The sequence below is a fragment of the Leiobunum rupestre genome, chromosome 8, assembly GCF_980474605.1.
Source record: "Leiobunum rupestre chromosome 8, qqLeiRupe1.1.hap1, whole genome shotgun sequence".
Taxonomy (NCBI): domain Eukaryota; kingdom Metazoa; phylum Arthropoda; class Arachnida; order Opiliones; family Sclerosomatidae; genus Leiobunum; species Leiobunum rupestre.
Genome location: NC_143391.1, coordinates 59,397,542 through 59,418,431, shown reverse-complemented (window position 1 = coordinate 59,418,431; position 20,890 = coordinate 59,397,542). Strand labels below are relative to the sequence as shown.

The window sequence follows — 20,890 nt, the reverse complement described above, 5'->3', positions numbered from 1 at the left end:
TGGAAATAAAATTTGTAAAAATATCAAAGAATGCTTTCGATCCAGTTCGCGCAACCAAATTTTCAGCAGGTTTAGATTTAAAATCTGCATATGATTATATATTGGTTTCTGGAGCCAGATTGTTAATAGAAACAGATTTAAAAATTTTACTTCCCGAAAACACCTATGGTCGTATTGGTAAAATTTTTCAAAATGTTGTAAAAATTTAAGAAATCAGTTCTTAATTTACCATGTTTAAAAAGCTCCTCGCAGTGGTTTGGCCCTTCATTACGGAATTGATGTTTTAGCCGGAGTTATTGACATAGACTATACTGGACCAATTGGTATTGTTTTAATCAATCATGGGAAAGTTGATTATAAAATTTTAAGAGGTGATAAAATAGCGCAATTGATTTGTGAGATAATATTTTATCCATCAGTAGTAGAGTGTGAAGTATGTTTAACCAAGACTTTACCTAAAGTTTTGACATAATATACTATTTCTTGTTATTAATCAGAAATTTAAAGAAACGGAAAGAGGATGTCATGCGTTCGATTCAACCAACTAACACAACTTAATGTTTATAATTTAATTTATGTAAAATAATTAAATAAATATTTAACCAACAGTTAAAAAATGTTTTATTTAATTTTTATATAAACAAATATTGGTATATATGATTATATATAGAATTTGTTAAGATAGAGTTAATATAATTTTATTACAAGAAAACAACAATGTATAAATACAATTCCGATTAAAAAATTAACTGGGTATATATGACCAATTATTTCTAAATCAGATCATCCCTTCTACGATTGTTTGATGAATATAATTATTGATAAAATAAGTCTCTCCAAGTTTTAGTAATAAAAACTCAATAACGCATAATTTTTTTATTAACAATTGATAGCATCGACCTCAAACTAAATTTATATTGCCACACAAAATTATTTAAAAGCTTTAAAAATTATAAATGTGAAGCATGAAATATTTCACTGAGTTTGTAAAAAACTGGGAATTGTTTGAATTTTCTGAAATAAGTTGACAACAAAGATAAATCTAAGCGTAAATTAAACTTAAAATTAGGTAAATGAATATTGTAAGGTACCAGAATTTACGTACGTCTTATTATCTGGAATTTTTAGGCATCTTAACTACTATAAGCGTATTAAAACTTAATTTCATGTATTTGTCCGCGTGAAAAAATTTGCATTCGTGAACTTTTCTCTTCGTGTATTAAATAAATGTAACAAATTAAGAATAAATCGTTCTTATCTTATCTTAGTCTGTTTATTGTATTTGTGCGTTTTCTGGTTCAATAGGCTACAATAAGTTTTGAAGATGACAAATGGAGTTATTTATCTCCCGTCTTTTAATGTAAACAACCTATATTATGTGTAAACTATGAAATACATTTATAATTACATTTATTATTACCACTATTATAATTTCTAGAAGGCTGTATTTTTAATTTGAATGGTTTCTTTATTAAGCGTACAGTCAATGGTTTTTATTGTCGCTTGCTAATGCTTCATTTTAATTATATTTATAATTAATTTAATTGGGTACAAATATTAAATAATGGAAAATTTCGTTACAAAAATGTATGTATGTATATTGCATTTTTAATACATACAGCCATCTATTATTATTTTACATTTTAGCGTATACGTCACAAGATTGATTTAAAGACTTGGTTATTGGCAACAGCAAATATAATATATATAACTTAGATTAGTCAAATTATCATTTTCACAAGCTCGTTGGTATTTTATAACGACAAAACGATCGTTAGGTTTCATGGAAAACGAAATAATGGGCGGGAATAATAGAACTGGCACATGCTTTCGATAATGATGTTAGTGTGATGATTAAAAAAAGAATTTTATTTAAAACCGGCACTCTATGAACAAATACCAAAAATTTGGATTTTTATGGATTTTTGCCTATTTCATTACTTTTGACACATAACAGAATAAAATCTGTTGACGACAGTCGAAAAAAATGAGTGCTGAACAAAATAAAGAATTGTGTAAGGAGAATGAATTGTTGTCACTACAGCATACAATTATAGAATTGAAAAAACAGAAACGAAAACTTCAAGCGGAATATATAGCAGAGAGAATACTCCTTGAAAGTTTGTTACCTTTCATACGAAAGGAACCTATCTAACGAATATTTGCAAAGGATTTCGGAAGAAAAAAGATTATTGAGTTAAGATGAATTATCTACCTGGGGCTTTTTTCGCCCTTTCTACGGTTTAATTGTTGAAAGACGGAAAGATTGTGATGTACCATTAATAGTTCACGGTAATCAGATTCATTTGTGTCCATTTATTCTTGCCAAATTGGAAATGTAAAATAATATCACAAAAAAAAGTTAAAAAAATTTTTATTTATAATTTTTATTTCAAGGTGTAACGATAAAATATTTTTGTGTAACCTGTTTAAAATCGGGTTGTTAATGTAGTTTATATTACGTGGTCTGTTAGAAAAAACAAACCACATCGCTTTCTATACAAACTAGTTTCGCTTTGATTTTTGTTGGCGAATAATGACTTATAAAGAAAATAAGGAACCGTTTAAGGACTATGAACTGATTAAACATTTAAATAAAGAATTGAAAAAACTGATTGGTATTTGTTCATAGAGTGCCGGTTTTAAATAAAATTCTTTTTTTAATCATCACACTAACATCATTATCGAAAGCATGTGCCAGTTCTATTATTCCCGCCCATTATTTCGTTTTCCATGAAACCTAACGATCGTTTTGTCGTTATAAAATACCAACGAGCTTGTGAAAATGATAATTTGACTAATCTAAGTTATATATATTATATTTGCTGTTGCCAATAACCAAGTCTTTAAATCAATCTTGTGACGTATACGCTAAAATGTAAAATAATAATAGATGGCTGTATGTATTAAAAATGCAATATACATACATACATTTTTGTAACGAAATTTTCCATTATTTAATATTTGTACCCAATTAAATTAATTATAAATATAATTAAAATGAAGCATTAGCAAGCGACAATAAAAACCATTGACTGTACGCTTAATAAAGAAACCATTCAAATTAAAAATACAGCCTTCTAGAAATTATAATAGTGGTAATAATAAATGTAATTATAAATGTATTTCATAGTTTACACATAATATAGGTTGTTTACATTAAAAGACGGGAGATAAATAACTCCATTTGTCATCTTCAAAACTTATTGTAGCCTATTGAACCAGAAAACGCACAAATACAATAAACAGACTAAGATAAGATAAGAACGATTTATTCTTAATTTGTTACATTTATTTAATACACGAAGAGAAAAGTTCACGAATGCAAATTTTTTCACGCGGACAAATACATGAAATTAAGTTTTAATACGCTTATAGTAGTTAAGATGCCTAAAAATTCCAGATAATAAGACGTACGTAAATTCTGGTACCTTACAATATTCATTTACCTAATTTTAAGTTTAATTTACGCTTAGATTTATCTTTGTTGTCAACTTATTTCAGAAAATTCAAACAATTCCCAGTTTTTTACAAACTCAGTGAAATATTTCATGCTTCACATTTATAATTTTTAAAGCTTTTAAATAATTTTGTGTGGCAATATAAATTTAGTTTGAGGTCGATGCTATCAATTGTTAATAAAAAAATTATGCGTTATTGAGTTTTTATTACTAAAACTTGGAGAGACTTATTTTATCAATAATTATATTCATCAAACAATCGTAGAAGGGATGATCTGATTTAGAAATAATTGGTCATATATACCCAGTTAATTTTTTAATCGGAATTGTATTTATACATTGTTGTTTTCTTGTAATAAAATTATATTAACTCTATCTTAACAAATTCTATATATAATCATATATACCAATATTTGTTTATATAAAAATTAAATAAAACATTTTTTAACTGTTGGTTAAATATTTATTTAATTATTTTACATAAATTAAATTATAAACATTAAGTTGTGTTAGTTGGTTGAATCGAACGCATGACATCCTCTTTCCGTTTCTTTAAATTTCTGATTAATAACAAGAAATAGTATATTATGTCAAAACTTTAGGTAAAGTCTTGGTTAAACATACTTCACACTCTACTACTGATGGATAAAATATTATCTCACAAATCAATTGCGCTATTTTATCACCTCTTAAAATTTTATAATCAACTTTCCCATGATTGATTAAAACAATACCAATTGGTCCAGTATAGTCTATGTCAATAACTCCGGCTAAAACATCAATTCCGTAATGAAGGGCCAAACCACTGCGAGGAGCTTTTTAAACATGGTAAATTAAGAACTGATTTCTTAAATTTTTACAACATTTTGAAAAATTTTACCAATACGACCATAGGTGTTTGCGGGAAGTAAAATTTTTAAATCTGTTTCTATTAACAATCTGGCTCCAGAAACCAATATATAATCATATGCAGATTTTAAATCTAAACCTGCTGAAAATTTGGTTGCGCGAACTGGATCGAAAGCATTCTTTGATATTTTTACAAATTTTATTTCCATTTAAATCTAGTTCACTTTTATGTAAGAAAAATGTTCAAACACTTGTCTTATTTGAACTACGTCCCCGGAACGAAACAAATTTGTCAGTCAGTGTGCTTTCCTACCATGGAAATGTCACCTTTTTATACAGAATGTGACTGTATGTGTAATACTATTAGCCGTAATTTTTTTAATCTGACAACGCCCTATTTTTATACAAATGAATACACATGTCTAAAAAATATAATTAACATTTAACTATACTTAATGTATAATATATCCAAGGTTAGGTTTATAATTTAAAAAATAAGTATAGTTCGTTTTTGTGTTAAATTTGAAATCACCCTTTTAATATGTTTAAAGGATATGTATTTACGAGAATGATGTATTATAATTTACGTTTGATATTAAGTTAGAAGGTTAAACCTATTATTTATAATTATAAGAAATTAATTATTTTTGAGACATAGTTATTTGATTAATCATTTCTAGAAATGTTTTTTAAAATATGTGACAGTATTAAAAAACTGTACCTTGACACAAATTTGATCAATATTTTTAACTCTCAGCATTCTAATTTAAATTCTTTACTAATTTATATATTTATCTCACAAAATAAATAAAAACTTGAGAATTTATCTTCATTTAGTTAATAGTAAGATATTTTTGGTTAAAACAGTTATAAGTAAATAGATATATTACCTCATTTTTTAGTTAAGAAGAAAAACTTCTACGAAATAATGTAATTATAAATATTTTTAATTATATCGTTATAATATTTCTAGTTTTTTACAACCATTATTTTTTTCATACTCCTAATAATATCTTTATTGGATGGTTTATTTTGTACAGATTTTTGGAATTGATTTATTATTAAAATCTTTATAAATTGTATAATTTATTTTGTAATTCTTCGCAAAAAATTATTTTATTCGAGTAAAATTTTATTTATTTTAATCTTATTAAGTGGTTTGTACTAGGATGGTATTCGTTACATATAGCCTTTCTGTGGTCGCCTACAAATTTTGTCTTTGGCAAAATAAATATTATTAAATATTATAAAAAATTGTATCTTCAAAAGTAAATTGTTATTGAATTTTGTTTGAAAGAAATCTTACGTAGGAAAATAATAACAGTGGATTTTATAGGAAAAAGATTTATTTACATGTTTTAAATCATTTTACAAGTTTTTTCAAGATTTTGCAATACTTCAATAGAAGTTTCCGCATTGTTGGGGATTAAAATTTGATTATTTTTACAATATTCTTGAAAATAAATAAGTGCTTCCAACTGATTATCGCTCGGCATTTTCAAATCGTTTGTAAGCACAGGGTTAGACTCCATTAAAGAATTCAACGTTTCTTCAGCCATGTTAAGAATATTCGAATCTATACTTTCTTCTTTACTAGTTGGTTCAACATTTGAGTTCGAAGGTTGAATCTTACCGTCGATTACTAAATCATCGTACCATTCTTGATTTTTTACGTTAAACTCGTTCAAATAATCAATAATTTGATCGTCTAATAGTTCATCTTCGAGTGTGTATTTCTGGTGTTTTGAATTTAAACAATCACACACTCTTTTATTACTGAGTGATTTATTCGAAAAACTACATGTTAAATGGTTCATTAAATGTTGCTTAAAAATTCTCCTGTCTAGAAATAGATCTTGAAAAATCCAACATTTTTCCTTAAAGGTAAATCCCTCCATACTTTTAAACGCGGGTTTTAGACATGGCATGTCAAAATAACACGAATTATCAACGAGTGAATCGCATTTAAATTCTGGTTTCCCCATAAATAACTTCATTTTTTTAACTTTTAAAGAGGGCGATTTTTGAGACATTTTGCGTTTTCCCATTTCAACTGTGATATAATAAAAAAATTTACTAGCATTTAGGTTTTACAGTGATATTATACAACTCAACAAATAACTTATATTTTGAAAAATATTAAATTCCTCAAGGTTAGCAGGTTTGTGTATTGATGGGGGAAAGCACATTCCAACGATACGAACACCCTTTTTAATATATAAAAAGTACATGTATTTACGATAAATTTGTATTATAATTATCGTTTAATAAGGTTGAAAATAATTACAAAATATAAATTATTTTTGAAACATAATTATTTGATTAATTATTTCTAAAGGTGATTTTAAATATACTATATTATGAAAAAAGATTTTACCTTGACTTATTTTTATATAACCTGAAATCTTCGGGGTTTTTAATTTATGATTATATTAATATCTACACATACATAATTTGTATAAAAACTTGAATTATACCTTTAATCATTAGAAATATATTCGCCGTGTAAACGAGAGAGTTGAATATTAAGAAATACAGTTTTTCTTCAATTTTGGAAATAAAAGTATGTTATTTAGTAATTTTAATATTCTTTAATTATATTTTTTAATTAATTCTTCATTTTATATAGTGGACGAGAGTTCTTGCAAAAATTTGTTAGAAAGAGGTTCTGGTAAAGTACAAAAAGATGGTTTTATTTGTTGTCCTTATTGTTTTGGATATACTGAGTCGTTAGAAACCTATGGTGGACTCCTATATTATTGTTGGAATAAACAATGTCGATTTTACTACCAACCTGTTGTGTTTAGACAAGGCAATTGTTTATCAATGAGAATTCCATCGGATGCATTATTAATCTTTCCTCAACATTTAATTTGTATAATATGTGGTGTAAGAGGAAATAGAAGACGTTCGAGAGATACAGATTGTATAGAATCTGAATATAGTTCGGTATGTATTTATCCTCAATCTAAAAAAACACTGTGTATAAAATGAAATAAATCTTTTTTTTTATAAATATTTCTTGTATTATATAGAGAAAAGTTACATAAACAACAGAGCAATACAAAATAAAATTGAATTTTTTGAAAAAAAACCGTTTTTTAATTCACATTAAATATATACAACGTTTGTTAGAGCAACCAGTTTTTTTTCTCTTTATAACGGGGCTCTGTGGAATGTCTCCTGGCAAAACGTGATCTGCGTTTATAATTTTATTGATTAATTCAATCTGGCGCGGAGATGCGAAAGTTGGGAAAAATAGAGTAGGATCAATGATGCCAGATGTTAATAAACATTTTTGCGTTTAATTGATATAATTAGTCAATTGTTGAAAAATCCAAACTAGTTTTAGAAGGCTGTAATTGTAGTTGATAACATTTACACGTAAAAATAATTAAGGGGTGGGTATCAAATTACTTCTACAAGGTTACAATGTTGAACCAGTTATATCCTAGAGGTAGTTTTTTATTTATGAATTTAAAGATATAGCTCGCAATCTGGCCGAATTTCATATACCGTGTCTTGTACGATCGATAGCTTTGCGTGTTTCTGGTAACGCTGTTCAACAGAAAGTTAAAAAATTATAAATCAAAGTAAGTAATGTTTAATTTTGAAAATAATTCAAATTATTAAACTTAATGTTGTTTTAATTTAGCCACCGTTAAACACCCGTTCGTTCACTGTGTATAGTCAGAGAAAATTCTAACTACAATGTTGCTATTTTTAATTTAAAAAAGTTAATTATTTTTTATTTATTTTCAATAAATGGTTTTGGAATTTTTATTGATTATGTAACTTAAAAATGATTTTCCAACTTTAGAATATATTATTTTACTATTAAAAATTAACCAGCCATCCATTTGGGTAAAATTATAGCCTTTCGAGTTGCAAAAGTTAGTGCTCGGCAGTAGATTAATCCATGAATAAAATAAGCTCGGCTATATTTCAATATTTATTTAAATAACCAATAGTTTAATAAAGATTGCAAAATGTTTAAATAATTGAAAGTGAATAAGCCTATTATTTAAATAAAAACAAACAATTACTTAAATAAATACCGCTTTTATTCATTGTAATTTGCTGTGTTTTTAAAATATGTATTGATTGTTTATTATGTCGTTATTGTATTATTTATTTATCTCCAAAAGTAAATAAAGTTTCATTTCAACAGGGGTAAAACATAAGTTATTGGGCGGATATTGACCAATCAGACCTATTGCAATTTGTTGTGTTTTAAAATATGTATTTTATTTCGACAGGGGTAAGTTAAATTGTATTTTATTTCGACCGGGGTTATACATAAGGGGCTATATCTCGGGCGGATATTGACCAGCCCCATTGTAATTTGTTTTAAATGGCGGCATAGTTCATTCTAGCTCAAATTAAATATTTATTTTTGGTTCTTAAATCTATACTTGGAACTGCGTCATTGATGACGTAGGGATGCAAACTATGTATTGATTGTTTATTTATTTATTTCCAAAAAGTAAATAAAGTTTAATTTTCAACAGGGGTAAGTTGGATATTACGTGATTGGGTGTGGCCAAACGTTGCCAAGGATATAAAGCGAAGGTTTCCCCATCTCGCAAATAACTAATTAGCATTTTAAACCGCTAAAAAACGAAAAAACGAAAAAAGTGACACCAAAAGTAAATAAGTTGATCTAATCAGGGGGGTCACATATTACCGCCGATATCTCGGTTCGACCTTGTCCGATCGTGACCAAACTTGTTGATTTGATAGACCGAGGCTTAGTGGTTGTGGACAGGTGTCAGGCGTCGAGGTCAAAGATCATCTTCAAGGTGAAATTTGAGATTTAAATTAAAAACCTTTGAGTATATTTTCCAAGGACAAAAATTTTTTGAAAATATTTTGGAGGGATGGGGGGGTTGTTTTGGTGGCCATCTTGGCGGCCATCTTGGAAAAAAGCGTTCATATTTAGTTACTCTCTACTTGTATCGCGCATGAAGGACATCCAGGGATCGTCCGCACGAAACCGCTATTACGAGACAAAGTCTGGTTCCCCGACATCAATAAAAATATTAAGTCACTCGTCGAAACCTGTATCTCGTGTCAAGCGACGACCTCCAATCTACAACACCAACCATTATCAATGACGCCGTTACCAAAACACGTGTGGCATTCGGCTGCCATTGATTATTTTGGACCCCTACCAACGGGAGAATACATTCTGATTATTGCAGATGAATACAGCCGTTTTCCGATAACAGCAACTCTTTCATCTACCGCAGCTAAACCGGCAATCATTGCGCTAAAAAACATTTTCAGTCTATTTGGAATCGTCAAGAAATTAAAATCCGATAATGGATCACCTTTCACTAGTAAGGACTTTTCAAGGTTCCTACAAGAATACGGAATCGAACATGAGAAAATAACCCCACGTTGGCCACAAGCAAATGGTCTTATTGAAAGACAGATGCCTACGCTAGCAAAGAGCATACGCACGGCCCTCATCGACCAAAAAAACTGGAAAGAAATTCTACCTATCTCCTTAATGAATTTCCGAAGCACACCACACCCAACTACGGGTCAATCACCAGCTACTTTATTCGCGTTACGTGACTTCAACACCAAACTACCCACAATAATCAAACCACCACCGCAAGACTCTGCAGTTCGCACTCGAGATACCGACAAGAAGATTCAAATGAAAGTTTATTCAGACACACGAAAGAACAGTAAACCCCATGACATCGAAGTCGGCCAATTCGTTCTTCCAAAGTTAATTTCGCGATCCAAATTCGACCCACTTTTCGACACTACACCATGGCAAGTAATAAATATCAACCACTCAAACATTACTATCAGAAGTAAGGACGGAAGAACGATAACTCGAAATTCTTCGATGCTAAAACCACTAAAGGGATTTTCCGGCGTATACAAAAGTTCTGATATCTACGACGACCCTTACGAGAACCCCATACAACACCTACAAACCGGTCCAACCAACAATCCACCCCACATTCCTCCTCCCATTCCTCAACAAGCCATCCAAAAAGGACCTCAACAAGCCATCCAACAACGACCTCAACATAACTACAGTCTTCGCCCCACCGCCGGTATATATCGCCAGCGACCTACAAAATAGCTACAATTACTTATATATATATATATATATATAAAAAAATCTGGATTAAGAAACATTTTATTTACGTTTTTTTTTAAAGAAGAAGGGACATGTAATATCCTCAAAAAAATATATATTTTAAAAAGATAAAAAAAGCACACGCGGCATCTGTAAGCGCGCGCCACGTTTTAAAAGTAGAAAATAAATAATTGTTTTAAAATAAGGAACGACGGTTTAATTTGCAACTCATAAAAATACGCTAAGCCTAACATCAAATTAGAACGGAAATTCGTATAAAGAAAACAAACATCGATAATATTATAACACTTATCGGTGTAATACGCGATGCTTAAAACGTATGACCTGAAGTAACAAATAAGTGTGACACTTACTAGTACACTTAGACTTGAAATTTGTTTCGACAATGACATTTTTTTTAAAGAGAACGTCTAGGGCATTCATTCGTTTTTATCGCTAAAGATTTTTCGTGCAACCAACACCTTAACATTTTAACAATATGCAACTAATTAACATCTTATTTTCTTAAATAAAACCAGAGAAGGTAACCATGAAAATTTAAAAATGTGGAAATAGCAATCAATTGAATACAGCCGGTTTATTCAATAGTCAAATTTATCATCTTTTGTTACACTTTATCAAAACTTTTTGCCTTATATATTTTAGGGCCTAGATAGCGAGCATGTTTTTGACCGATCGTTTTATAGGATCTTGGCTACTTCTACATATCTGTTGTGGTAAGTTTTAGTCAAGTCGATAAGTTGTTTGTGTTTGAAAGTGTATAATAAAATTTCTTTAGCAGAAAAACTTTAAATTCATCATATAGTAATTGATTTGGGTAATAATAATTTCGTACATATGCGTAGAATTTTTCTTTGTAATATTTCTAATGGTACGCATGTAGTTTCATAAGTACGACCCCAGCCGATTATTCCGTATGATATAATTGATTGAATTAGGGCGTAATATACTGTTTTTAACCACGGTATTTCTAGAAAGTTTTTAATTTCACGGAATTTATGCATAGTCGAATTTTATTAGTGATATAGGTCACATGTTCATTTCACTTTAGATTACTGTCTATTATTACCCCCAGATATTTTAGTTTATTTACTCTTTCTAACTTTAAACATTTTCCAGTGCATCCAGTGCAGTTTCTACAATTATTATTTTCGTGAATTTTTTATTCATGTAACAAATCTATAGTCGTTCTCGAGGAGAAACAAATGTAATTAGTTTTATTTATGTTGAGTGTTAATAAATTTTCCTTAAGTTTCATATAAACTATATTTAAATTTTCCTTAAGTTTCATATAAACTATATTTAAATTTTCCTTAAGTTTCATATAAACTATATTTAAATTTTCCTTAAGTTTCATATAAACTATATTTAAATTTTCCTTAAGTTTCATATAAACTATATTTAAATTTTCCTTAAGTTTCATATAAACTATATTTAGAGCCCTTTCTGTCTTGGAAAAATAAACCAGCCTAGGGAATATTTCAAGTTTTTTACATTATTTATATATGGTTTTCTTTATCGTTCTTCGAAGTCGGTCGTGTCTGGTCTGGCCGATCCCGATAGCTATCTGTTGGAGAAACAGGACAACGACGTTTCAATTCAGAAGACTGAAGTAGGAGAGAAGAATTATAGGATTAATTTACAAGGTTGCTATACTTTGTAGATTCTACTCCTTTAGTCCGCGATAGGTAGTCGTAAAACACAACGATTTTTTTTCTTATTCGCTTATTATACTGAGAAACGTATTCTTTACCGCGATATTATGACAAATAACTACAGAAATCTACTAACAAAAGAGTCCTGAAAGATTAAGAAACTAGTCTATTAAATTAAACCCAAAGCGCCACAAATCATGAAGCTACTTTTACATTAAATAGGTATCAAACATTAGTTAAAAAACTTGTGTTCAAGTTGTTGTTATAACAAAACATGATTTTCGGTGAAATTACCCCAAAGTTTAATTGCCAACAACAATAATTAAAATATCAAATTGATAGGCTGGTAATTGTTTGCATGTTTCGTTAAAAAATAACTTGATATTGTTCATAGGATATAAGGTGCTAGACTTTATAATGTATGTCAAATCTGTTAAAATTTAAAAGTACATATCGCCGGAATAAATTGCAACTCTATTTTCATTCTTATTATAACTGACAATAGCGATCAATAATAATTCCCATTGAACCGTATAGGAGTGAAACGCTCAATAACTGACCATAAAAATAACCTAAAAATGGTTAACCAAGTAACTTCTAGCTCTGTATTTGACGGTAATTAGAATGTCATACTTATCGACTGCTGCTTTTTGAAAAAGTTATAGTAGCAATGTACACGTTTAACACGAATAACCATTTAAAAGTTCATATAGGGGGGACTTGTTTAGGTAATCCGAATCCATAGATACCTGCGTGTTAAACTTTTTAAAATCAATCTTTATGGACATATCTTTTAGCGACGAAAATTCAGACGTTGTTAATTATACCGTCATTGATCTATTAAAATGATGAACGGTTATTGAAATATCCATTACAAAGTCAAGTAATTTACCCTACAAAGTTTACTATTATATAAATTTCATGAGCGCGAACCAACCTTGTTTAATGTATGTAAATATTTCGTATATTGGTAATGTATTCAATTTAATTAGAAAGTTCTTAATACTATTATGTGTTCAACACGCGAACTTATAAATGCATTATATTTACCTAACCATGGTCGATTGGTATAACCAAAAGGTTACGGGTATACGTAAACTAATATTACTAAATGTACACAATGTGGGTAAAGACATTGTATACAGTGAAACATTTATAAGGCCAGAGCTGCAAATTGTATACCAAGCTGATTCTTAATATAGGGACAACTTGTTTCAAACTGCGACGTTAACGAATTTAACATTGAAACAATCTAAAGGTATTTGCTAAGTTTGTTGATACTCAAATAAACGTCGCGCCGAGGTCACCATAGCAACGGGGGATTCTCCGCTCAACACCTGTTCTAAATAAATCAACAATGGAGATAAACGCGGAGAGATAGATAGTTCGTGGTAATCAGAGGAGCGCTAACGCCGTGGAGAGAGATATAGTTCGCGGTAATCAGAGGAGCGCTAACGGCGTGGAGAGAGAGATCAGTAATCAGATTCCTTTGTGTCCGACCTGTACTGAACCAACCACATCGCGTTTTATACAAACTAGTTTCGCTTTGTTTTTGTTGTGGAATAATGACTTATAAAGAAAACAAGGACTATGAACTGATTAAACATATAAATAAAGAATTGAAAAAAATGAATCGTCAACTTGAAATGGATTTGATTGCACAAAGAATGAGATATTTTCAAAAAGAGCATAATTCTCACGAAATTCTTTTGGAACGAGCCGCAAAAACTGGATTCTTAAAGGCGATAGACGAGTTAGTGGTTTTTATTGATAGCGTGTTAAATGTTTTAACGATAGTTCCTTTGTGTCAACAACAAATGTTGTAAAATAAAGTCTTAAATTTAAATCAGAGTTTTTTATTTTAAACATAGAAGGATGTAAGATAATTTAAAAAAAAGTTATAACAATTTGACAAACATATTTAATTTCAGGTTCAGAGTTGAAAATTATTTTATAACATTGTATTATTCATTTTTGAGTTTTGTAAAAAAGTTTTATTATCAATTTTATTCAAATAAGCAACACATTGGTTTTTTAGATGTAAAGTAGTTTAATTGTTAAAGAACTAAAACCCAAACATATTAACATCACAGAATGTAAAACGTAGCAGACCGTTAAAAATGTATTATAAATCAAACAAATGTTTCGTGTAATGAAATTGATTTCTTACTATTTTGTATGATCGCTTAAATATATCGGCTGCGTTTTTTAATTAATTTACTTTTGTATTTAAAAATGTTAAGTTATATTTTAAGAGTTATATTTATAATATGGATTAATACAGGAGGACTAAATCGCTGTTTGACTTGGCCATCTACCGCACATTTAAAACCGTTTTTACTTGGTAGCGTTATAAATTTACATAATACTATTACATTGTCCATTTGACGTAAGGGATTTGATTGGTCATTGTTCAAATGACGTAATATATTTAAAAAACATTTTCAGTTTATAATTTTTTTATTAGTAAATGTTTTGTTGGTTATTATACAAATGTAATTCTTGCTTCGTAGGATTCACCTTAAACTCGTAAGTAAGTTATTTCCGCCCGTTATTTCATATGACGCTATAAAATACCATTATTATTAAGTCAATACGCGGGAGATTATAACAGCAAATGTTTTCAACAGTAGTTGTGACGACAAAGTATTTGTAAGGCTTAGCTTTTTACTGCATTATTAACGTTTATTTAAATTTCATGAGCGCGAACCGGCCTTGTTACACACGCCTAAACGCGAGTTCTTGTAATGTCTTGATAAGTAATTCCCCTTTTTAACACATGTTTACGTGAGATGACCCCAACGGATGACAGGTAATACAATCTTTTCCCCGTTATTAACGTATTGACTATGTTCAAAAAAACTTGAAATATCCAGTCCCTAATTACTTCACAAACTTTCCCTCGCGTCGATTTTAAAGGTTAAGTGACGGTAATATATGATACATATGTCATAATAATCAAGTTCAAGTCATCTAGGTACGTAACGATATAAAAATCCGTTAGGAACAACTTGTTTAAAAAGCGTTAAAAAATTGACGTAAATATGGTAAATTTCCTAAAAATATAAAGATGGTCACCCTACAGAACCCGTTTGAATATGAAACATTAAAGATGGCGGCCAAATCACGTGAATTTTCGACGTAATAATTCGAGAAATATGACATAATTAATATGTGTATGAGATTCTCTCGGTATTGTCACTAAAGGTATTTTATTTGTTGATACTCTAACAGCGAGCGGAGTAACCTAGCAACGGCGCATTCCTCGATAAACACCTGCTCGTAATCAATCAAACCTGTCACCACTTTAACAATGGAAAACGGGGACCGAGTATAGCGAGCCTGGGAATTCCTTTAAAGGAGTACTGACCCCTTTTCGCGCCAAAACGCCAACCAATCAGCGCCATTTTGAATAATTTCAAGTCAGCCAATTAGCGCGCAGTACACGCGCCGCGCCAGCCAATCAGCGCGCAGTACACGCGTAGTAACCACGTGCTCCCCGCGCCGCGTAGTTACCACGTGGTCCTCGTGCCAATCAGCGCGCGCCACTCTGCGGAGGTCAATGATCTTCGGTGACTTACCCCGAGGGGGGAAGAAAATGTCGACCCCCCCCCCGCGCGCCACCTGCCGGAAGGGGGAAGGAAGCGGGGACTTCCGGTGCCGACCCCCTTTCTACCTGTACATTGAAAAGTGCCAAAGATTGGGGACACTCCTACTTATATATAAATATATATAAATATATATAAATATATATAAATATATATAAATATATATAAATATATATAAATATATATAAATATATATAAATATATATAAATATATATAAATATATATAAATATATATTAATATATATTAATATATATTAATATATATTAATATATATAAATATATATAAATATATATAAATATATATAAATATATATAAATATATATAAATATATATAAATATATATTAATATATATTAATATATATTAATATATATAAATATATATAAATATATATTAATATATATTAAATATATATAAATATATATAAATATATATAAATATATATAAATATATATAAATATATATAAATATATATAGAATAGAATAGAATAGAATAGAATCGAGTTTAATGTGCAACAAAACAGTTACAAGAACCAACGGGTTGTTACACAATGTGTCAATGTATTACAAAACCAAAATTATATAACAAAAAAATATATTAAATACAATACTTCATTACAAAACATTTGATTAATTTAAAATTATTTTATATGTTATTGCAACGTCGTTTTAGACACTATTTAATAGAAAAAAATATTCAGTAATTTATACAGACAAAAAGAAACAAAAGCTAAAAATAAATAACTAAATATATAAACTAAATTAAGACTGCTTAAAGTCAGATATTTTTATCATTTTATTGAACAACTTATCTATGCAAAATATGTCATTTTCGAACCCGTAGTTATTATAGTTAGTCATCATGAGTTTCATTGCGGTAGGAGTAACTGAATTGTAATAAAAGAGATGATTTTTTCTAGAAACTCGCTTGCCACAATTAAAATTCAGAAGATTTAAGATATCACCACAGTTAAGCTTTTGGGTGATTATTCTGTTTAACCATTTTATGTCATTCTTGATAAAACTTTTTTGTAAAATATTCCGTATGGAGATAATTAAATTTTTTAATGACTCTTTCCAATTTGGAGATATTAGAATTACAGGTACTGCTATTAATTATCGAACAGTATAAAATACCTGACATAACTAAAGATTTAAAAAGGGTTAAAAAGCAGGCACCAGAATTTATTTGTCGAGATAATCTAAAACTTATACCTAAATTTTTTTGGCTTTTTAAAAGTGCTTTTTCCACATGGGTTGTAAAATTGAGTTTACCATCAAAGTAAAGTCCCAAGTCTTTAGTTAAATTATCGCGTAGTAAACTTTGTCCGTTGATTTCATAATTAAATTGGACCTTATTTATTTTTCTTGTATACGTTAAAACGATCGTTTTATTTTCATTAATTGGTAAATTATTAATTAGGAACCAAGAGTTAATTTTATTAAGGTCAAGCTGAAGTTTTCCACAGTCAGATTGAAATTGGATATTTTTAATCAGCTTATGGTCGTCTGCTAATTGTAATAGTTTGCTATACTCAATTTCGGTCGATATATCGGCGATATAAATGTTGAACAGTAATGGACCAAGGGACGACCCCTGGGGGACACCGCACGCAACTGGATAAGAAGATGACGAAATTTCACCATTACATTTTATAAAGTTGAGACGATCCTTAAGGTAGTCCTTACACCAATCAAGTAACACCCCAGAAAGTCCATAGGCCGAGAGTTTTTGAATCCAGCAACGGTGTGAAACACGGTCAAAAGCTTTGGACAGATCAATGTAAATGGTGTCCACCTGTCCCCGATTAGTTACGATTGGGTCCACGTAATTCACAAAATTCAAAAGGTTAGTCTCAACCGAACGACCTTTGACAAAGCCATGTTGGGTATCCGGAATAAAGCGTTTAAACCAGTTATAAAGATGAGAGTGCATGACATAGTCAAACACCATAGCGAGGGAGCATAAAACCGAGACAGGGCGATAATTCTCTGGATCCCCTTTAAAACCCTTCTTGAAGACCGGGGAGATAACGGCTTGCCTCCAATTTTCAGGGAATATTCCGGTTTTCAAGGACAAATTAAATAGAAAAGTTAGTGGTTTTAATAACGGCCTTGAACAGCCTTTTAAAATGAAGTTTGGGATACGATCGATACCATGTGTTGTTTTAGGTTTCAGTTTCCTCAGGGCCGAGACTACATCCGCTTCTATAATTTTAAGATCGAAGAATTCGTTTGGGCAACAGATTATAACTGGAACAAGTGATGGGTTAGAATCGTCTACTGCAATTGAGGAAAACACGCGAGTAAATTCTTTAGATATTGAAATGTTATCCACTAAAGTGTTTCCTTCTTTTATAAGACTGACGGAGAGGTAAGTAGGGTTTTTATGTTTGTTAATAAATGACCAAAAGTTCTTGGTATTAGTTTTTAGAGAATTAGCTATGGCCGAATGGTAATCAGATTTGTCCCTCTTAATAAGGGATTTCGTAAGGAGACGCTGCTCGTTATACATTTTCCTGTTATTGATAGAAGGTATCCTCTTCAATTTCCTGTAGAGATACGCTTTCTTCTTAAGGGCTTTGATTAATTCAAGGGAAAACCAGTCTGGGAAGGGCTCTTTATATTTCGTAGAGGTCGTATTCCGTACTAACGAACGCTTTGGTATAAAAATGTCCATACCTTTGATAATTGTATCGGAAATAAAATTGACTGCGTCATTTACACTGGTAGCATCGTACACAGGTGTCCAGTCGACTGAGTCCATAAATTTATAATTGAGAATTAATCACCCTTTCCAAACATATAATGGTTCGAATTTGGAGGGGACAACTTTTCCAGATTTCCATGATACGTTACGCTGAAAGTCGGGTGGAACTTGTCTTCCTTAACTAACGGCGGATGCGGAGACAAGCAAGAAAGTTGGTTGTTAGAAAAACATAAATCCAAAGAATTACCTTGAGAGTTTATAATATTATTGGTCTGAGTTAAGTTGCAAAACTGAGCCATATTGATTAAGATTTCCGCTTTCCGTTTAGCGTAATAAGGGCAGCTTGAATAATTAAGCGTCTTCCAACAGACCTTTGGTAAATTAAAATCTCCTACGAGTAAGACGTCCCCCTCGTAACTTGTCAAGAAAGAGCGTAAATGTACATCCAATTTTTCATAAGTTTCTATTGTGCTACATGATGGTAAGTATATGTTCCCGATTAGTAGTTTTTTTTTTCCAAGCCCTATTTCGATCCATACTGCTTCGAAATCTAGCTCCAGGTCATTACGACGAAAGGAATTTATATCTTTAGAAATGGCAATCAAGGTTCCCCCGCCAAACGTGGCGCGGTCGTTACGATGTACAATGTAATTATCGTTGAAGTAATTCGTATCAAAGTGTTCCGAGGTAAGAAAAGTCTCGGTTACACAGTAAATAGAGCAGTTATACTCGAGTACGCTCTCGTAAAACTCCACGTCTTTAGTACAGAGTCCGCGTACATTCTGATAAAGAATCGTTAGTTCGGTCCTGTTCATTATTATTCTGTAGATTGAGGGTCACAAGGTGCACTATTTGCGCTGTCTCCAGGGGCCGGAAAAGTGTACTTTTGGTCATCTTTCAAGAAACCGAAAAATTCGGATACTAGACAATTTCTCGGAAAATTGTCCGGGTTAAAAAGTTTATCGAATTCTTCGGCGTTACAGGTAACGTGGAAAGACGAGTAGTGTGGAAACTTTTCCACATAGCACAGATCCAAGATTCGTATCGGTCTCGATATACTCTTTTAGTTCCAAATTGGTGACGCTAGCGGGCAACCTCGATATAAATAAAGCTTTATTACGGGGAACTTTAGGTTGTTTAGTTATAGCTTGTATAGTGTCCGAGCTTTGCCGGGAGTAGTGGCTCACTCCTGTAATCCCAGGCGTCCGGGAGGCAGAGTTTGTGGGAGGCCGTGTGTGGACGACTACCAATCCCCCAACGGGTGGTCGGGATACTTCCGCCACGGGTGTCCCCACCCCTGTCCCCACGTATCCCCCCGTTGGCGTGGCCGTTACACGTATCTCACCCTGATTAATCAGTTATTGTGTGTGTGCTGGTGTCTAAGGCCTCGGGTCGACACCGATGTTTGTGTATCTCAAAAAAAAAAAAAGTGTCCGAGCTTTTACCTCCCACGAGTAGTTTTTTCTTAGTCTTGGTTCTGTTATCTTGTTCTAGTTTATTATTGTGTTTTGATTGAGTTTGTGAGTGCTGAAAAAAACGTCCATTCGAAGGTTGGTGGAAAGTTTTCGAATTCGTTTGTGGTCTATTTTTAAAAACATTAACATAGGAAGTAGGTCAGTTCCTTATTACTTCGATAAATCCATCCGCATTATCGTCTACTGAAATGCCATTTGGCTCGTTATCTGGGTCTGAATGCTGTTCAGGTTTTTTATGGACATTTACGCTATCCGTGTCATGTGCGTCTAGGGTATGCACCGGCGATAAAACAAGAACATTTTTTATATCCAAATTTTGTTGCTTCACCTTATCTAGCTCTATTTTTAAATCCATATTTTGAACTTTTAAGTCACACATTTCCGTTTTAAGGTGATTTAGCAATGTCAGAATTAGACGAAAAGAGGCATTATCCTTGCTAGTAGTATTAATTGTCTTACCGGTACTTGAAAAATTGTCCACATCATCCACCCATTCATCCAAACTACCATCCTCGTCATCGTCAGTAGACAAGTTTAGTGCGCTCATAAATATAAATATAAATATAGATATAAATATATATATAAATATAGATATAAATATAGATATAAATATAGATATAAATATAGATATAAATATAGATATAAATATAGATATAAATATATATATAAATATAGATATAAACATATAGATATAAATATATATATATAAATATATATATTAATAAATATATATAAATAAATATATATAAATAAATATATATAAATAAATATATATAAATAAATATATATAAATATATATATATATATATATATATATATATATATATATATATATATATATATATATATATATATATATATAGAATAGAATAGAATAGGAGTTTATTGTGCAATAAAACAGTTTTACAAAAACCAGCAAGTTCTTACACAGTCGTCACTAAATACAAAAACCATTAAATTAAATTAAGTTAAGCCACTTGTTTTTGTAGTGTCGTATATATCA

General features: G+C 30.6%; 1 protein-coding gene across 1 annotated transcript; it reads left to right on the top strand.

The window, feature by feature from the left end:
* Window positions 1-9,423: 9,423 nt before the first annotated feature.
* LOC149933808 (uncharacterized) lies at window positions 9,424-10,419 on the top strand. The gene has a single exon (XM_090157442.1). It carries the CDS (start codon window positions 9,424-9,426, stop codon window positions 10,417-10,419), a length of 996 nt encoding a protein of 331 aa, XP_090013568.1.
* The last annotated feature ends 10,471 nt before the right edge of the window (window positions 10,420-20,890 follow it).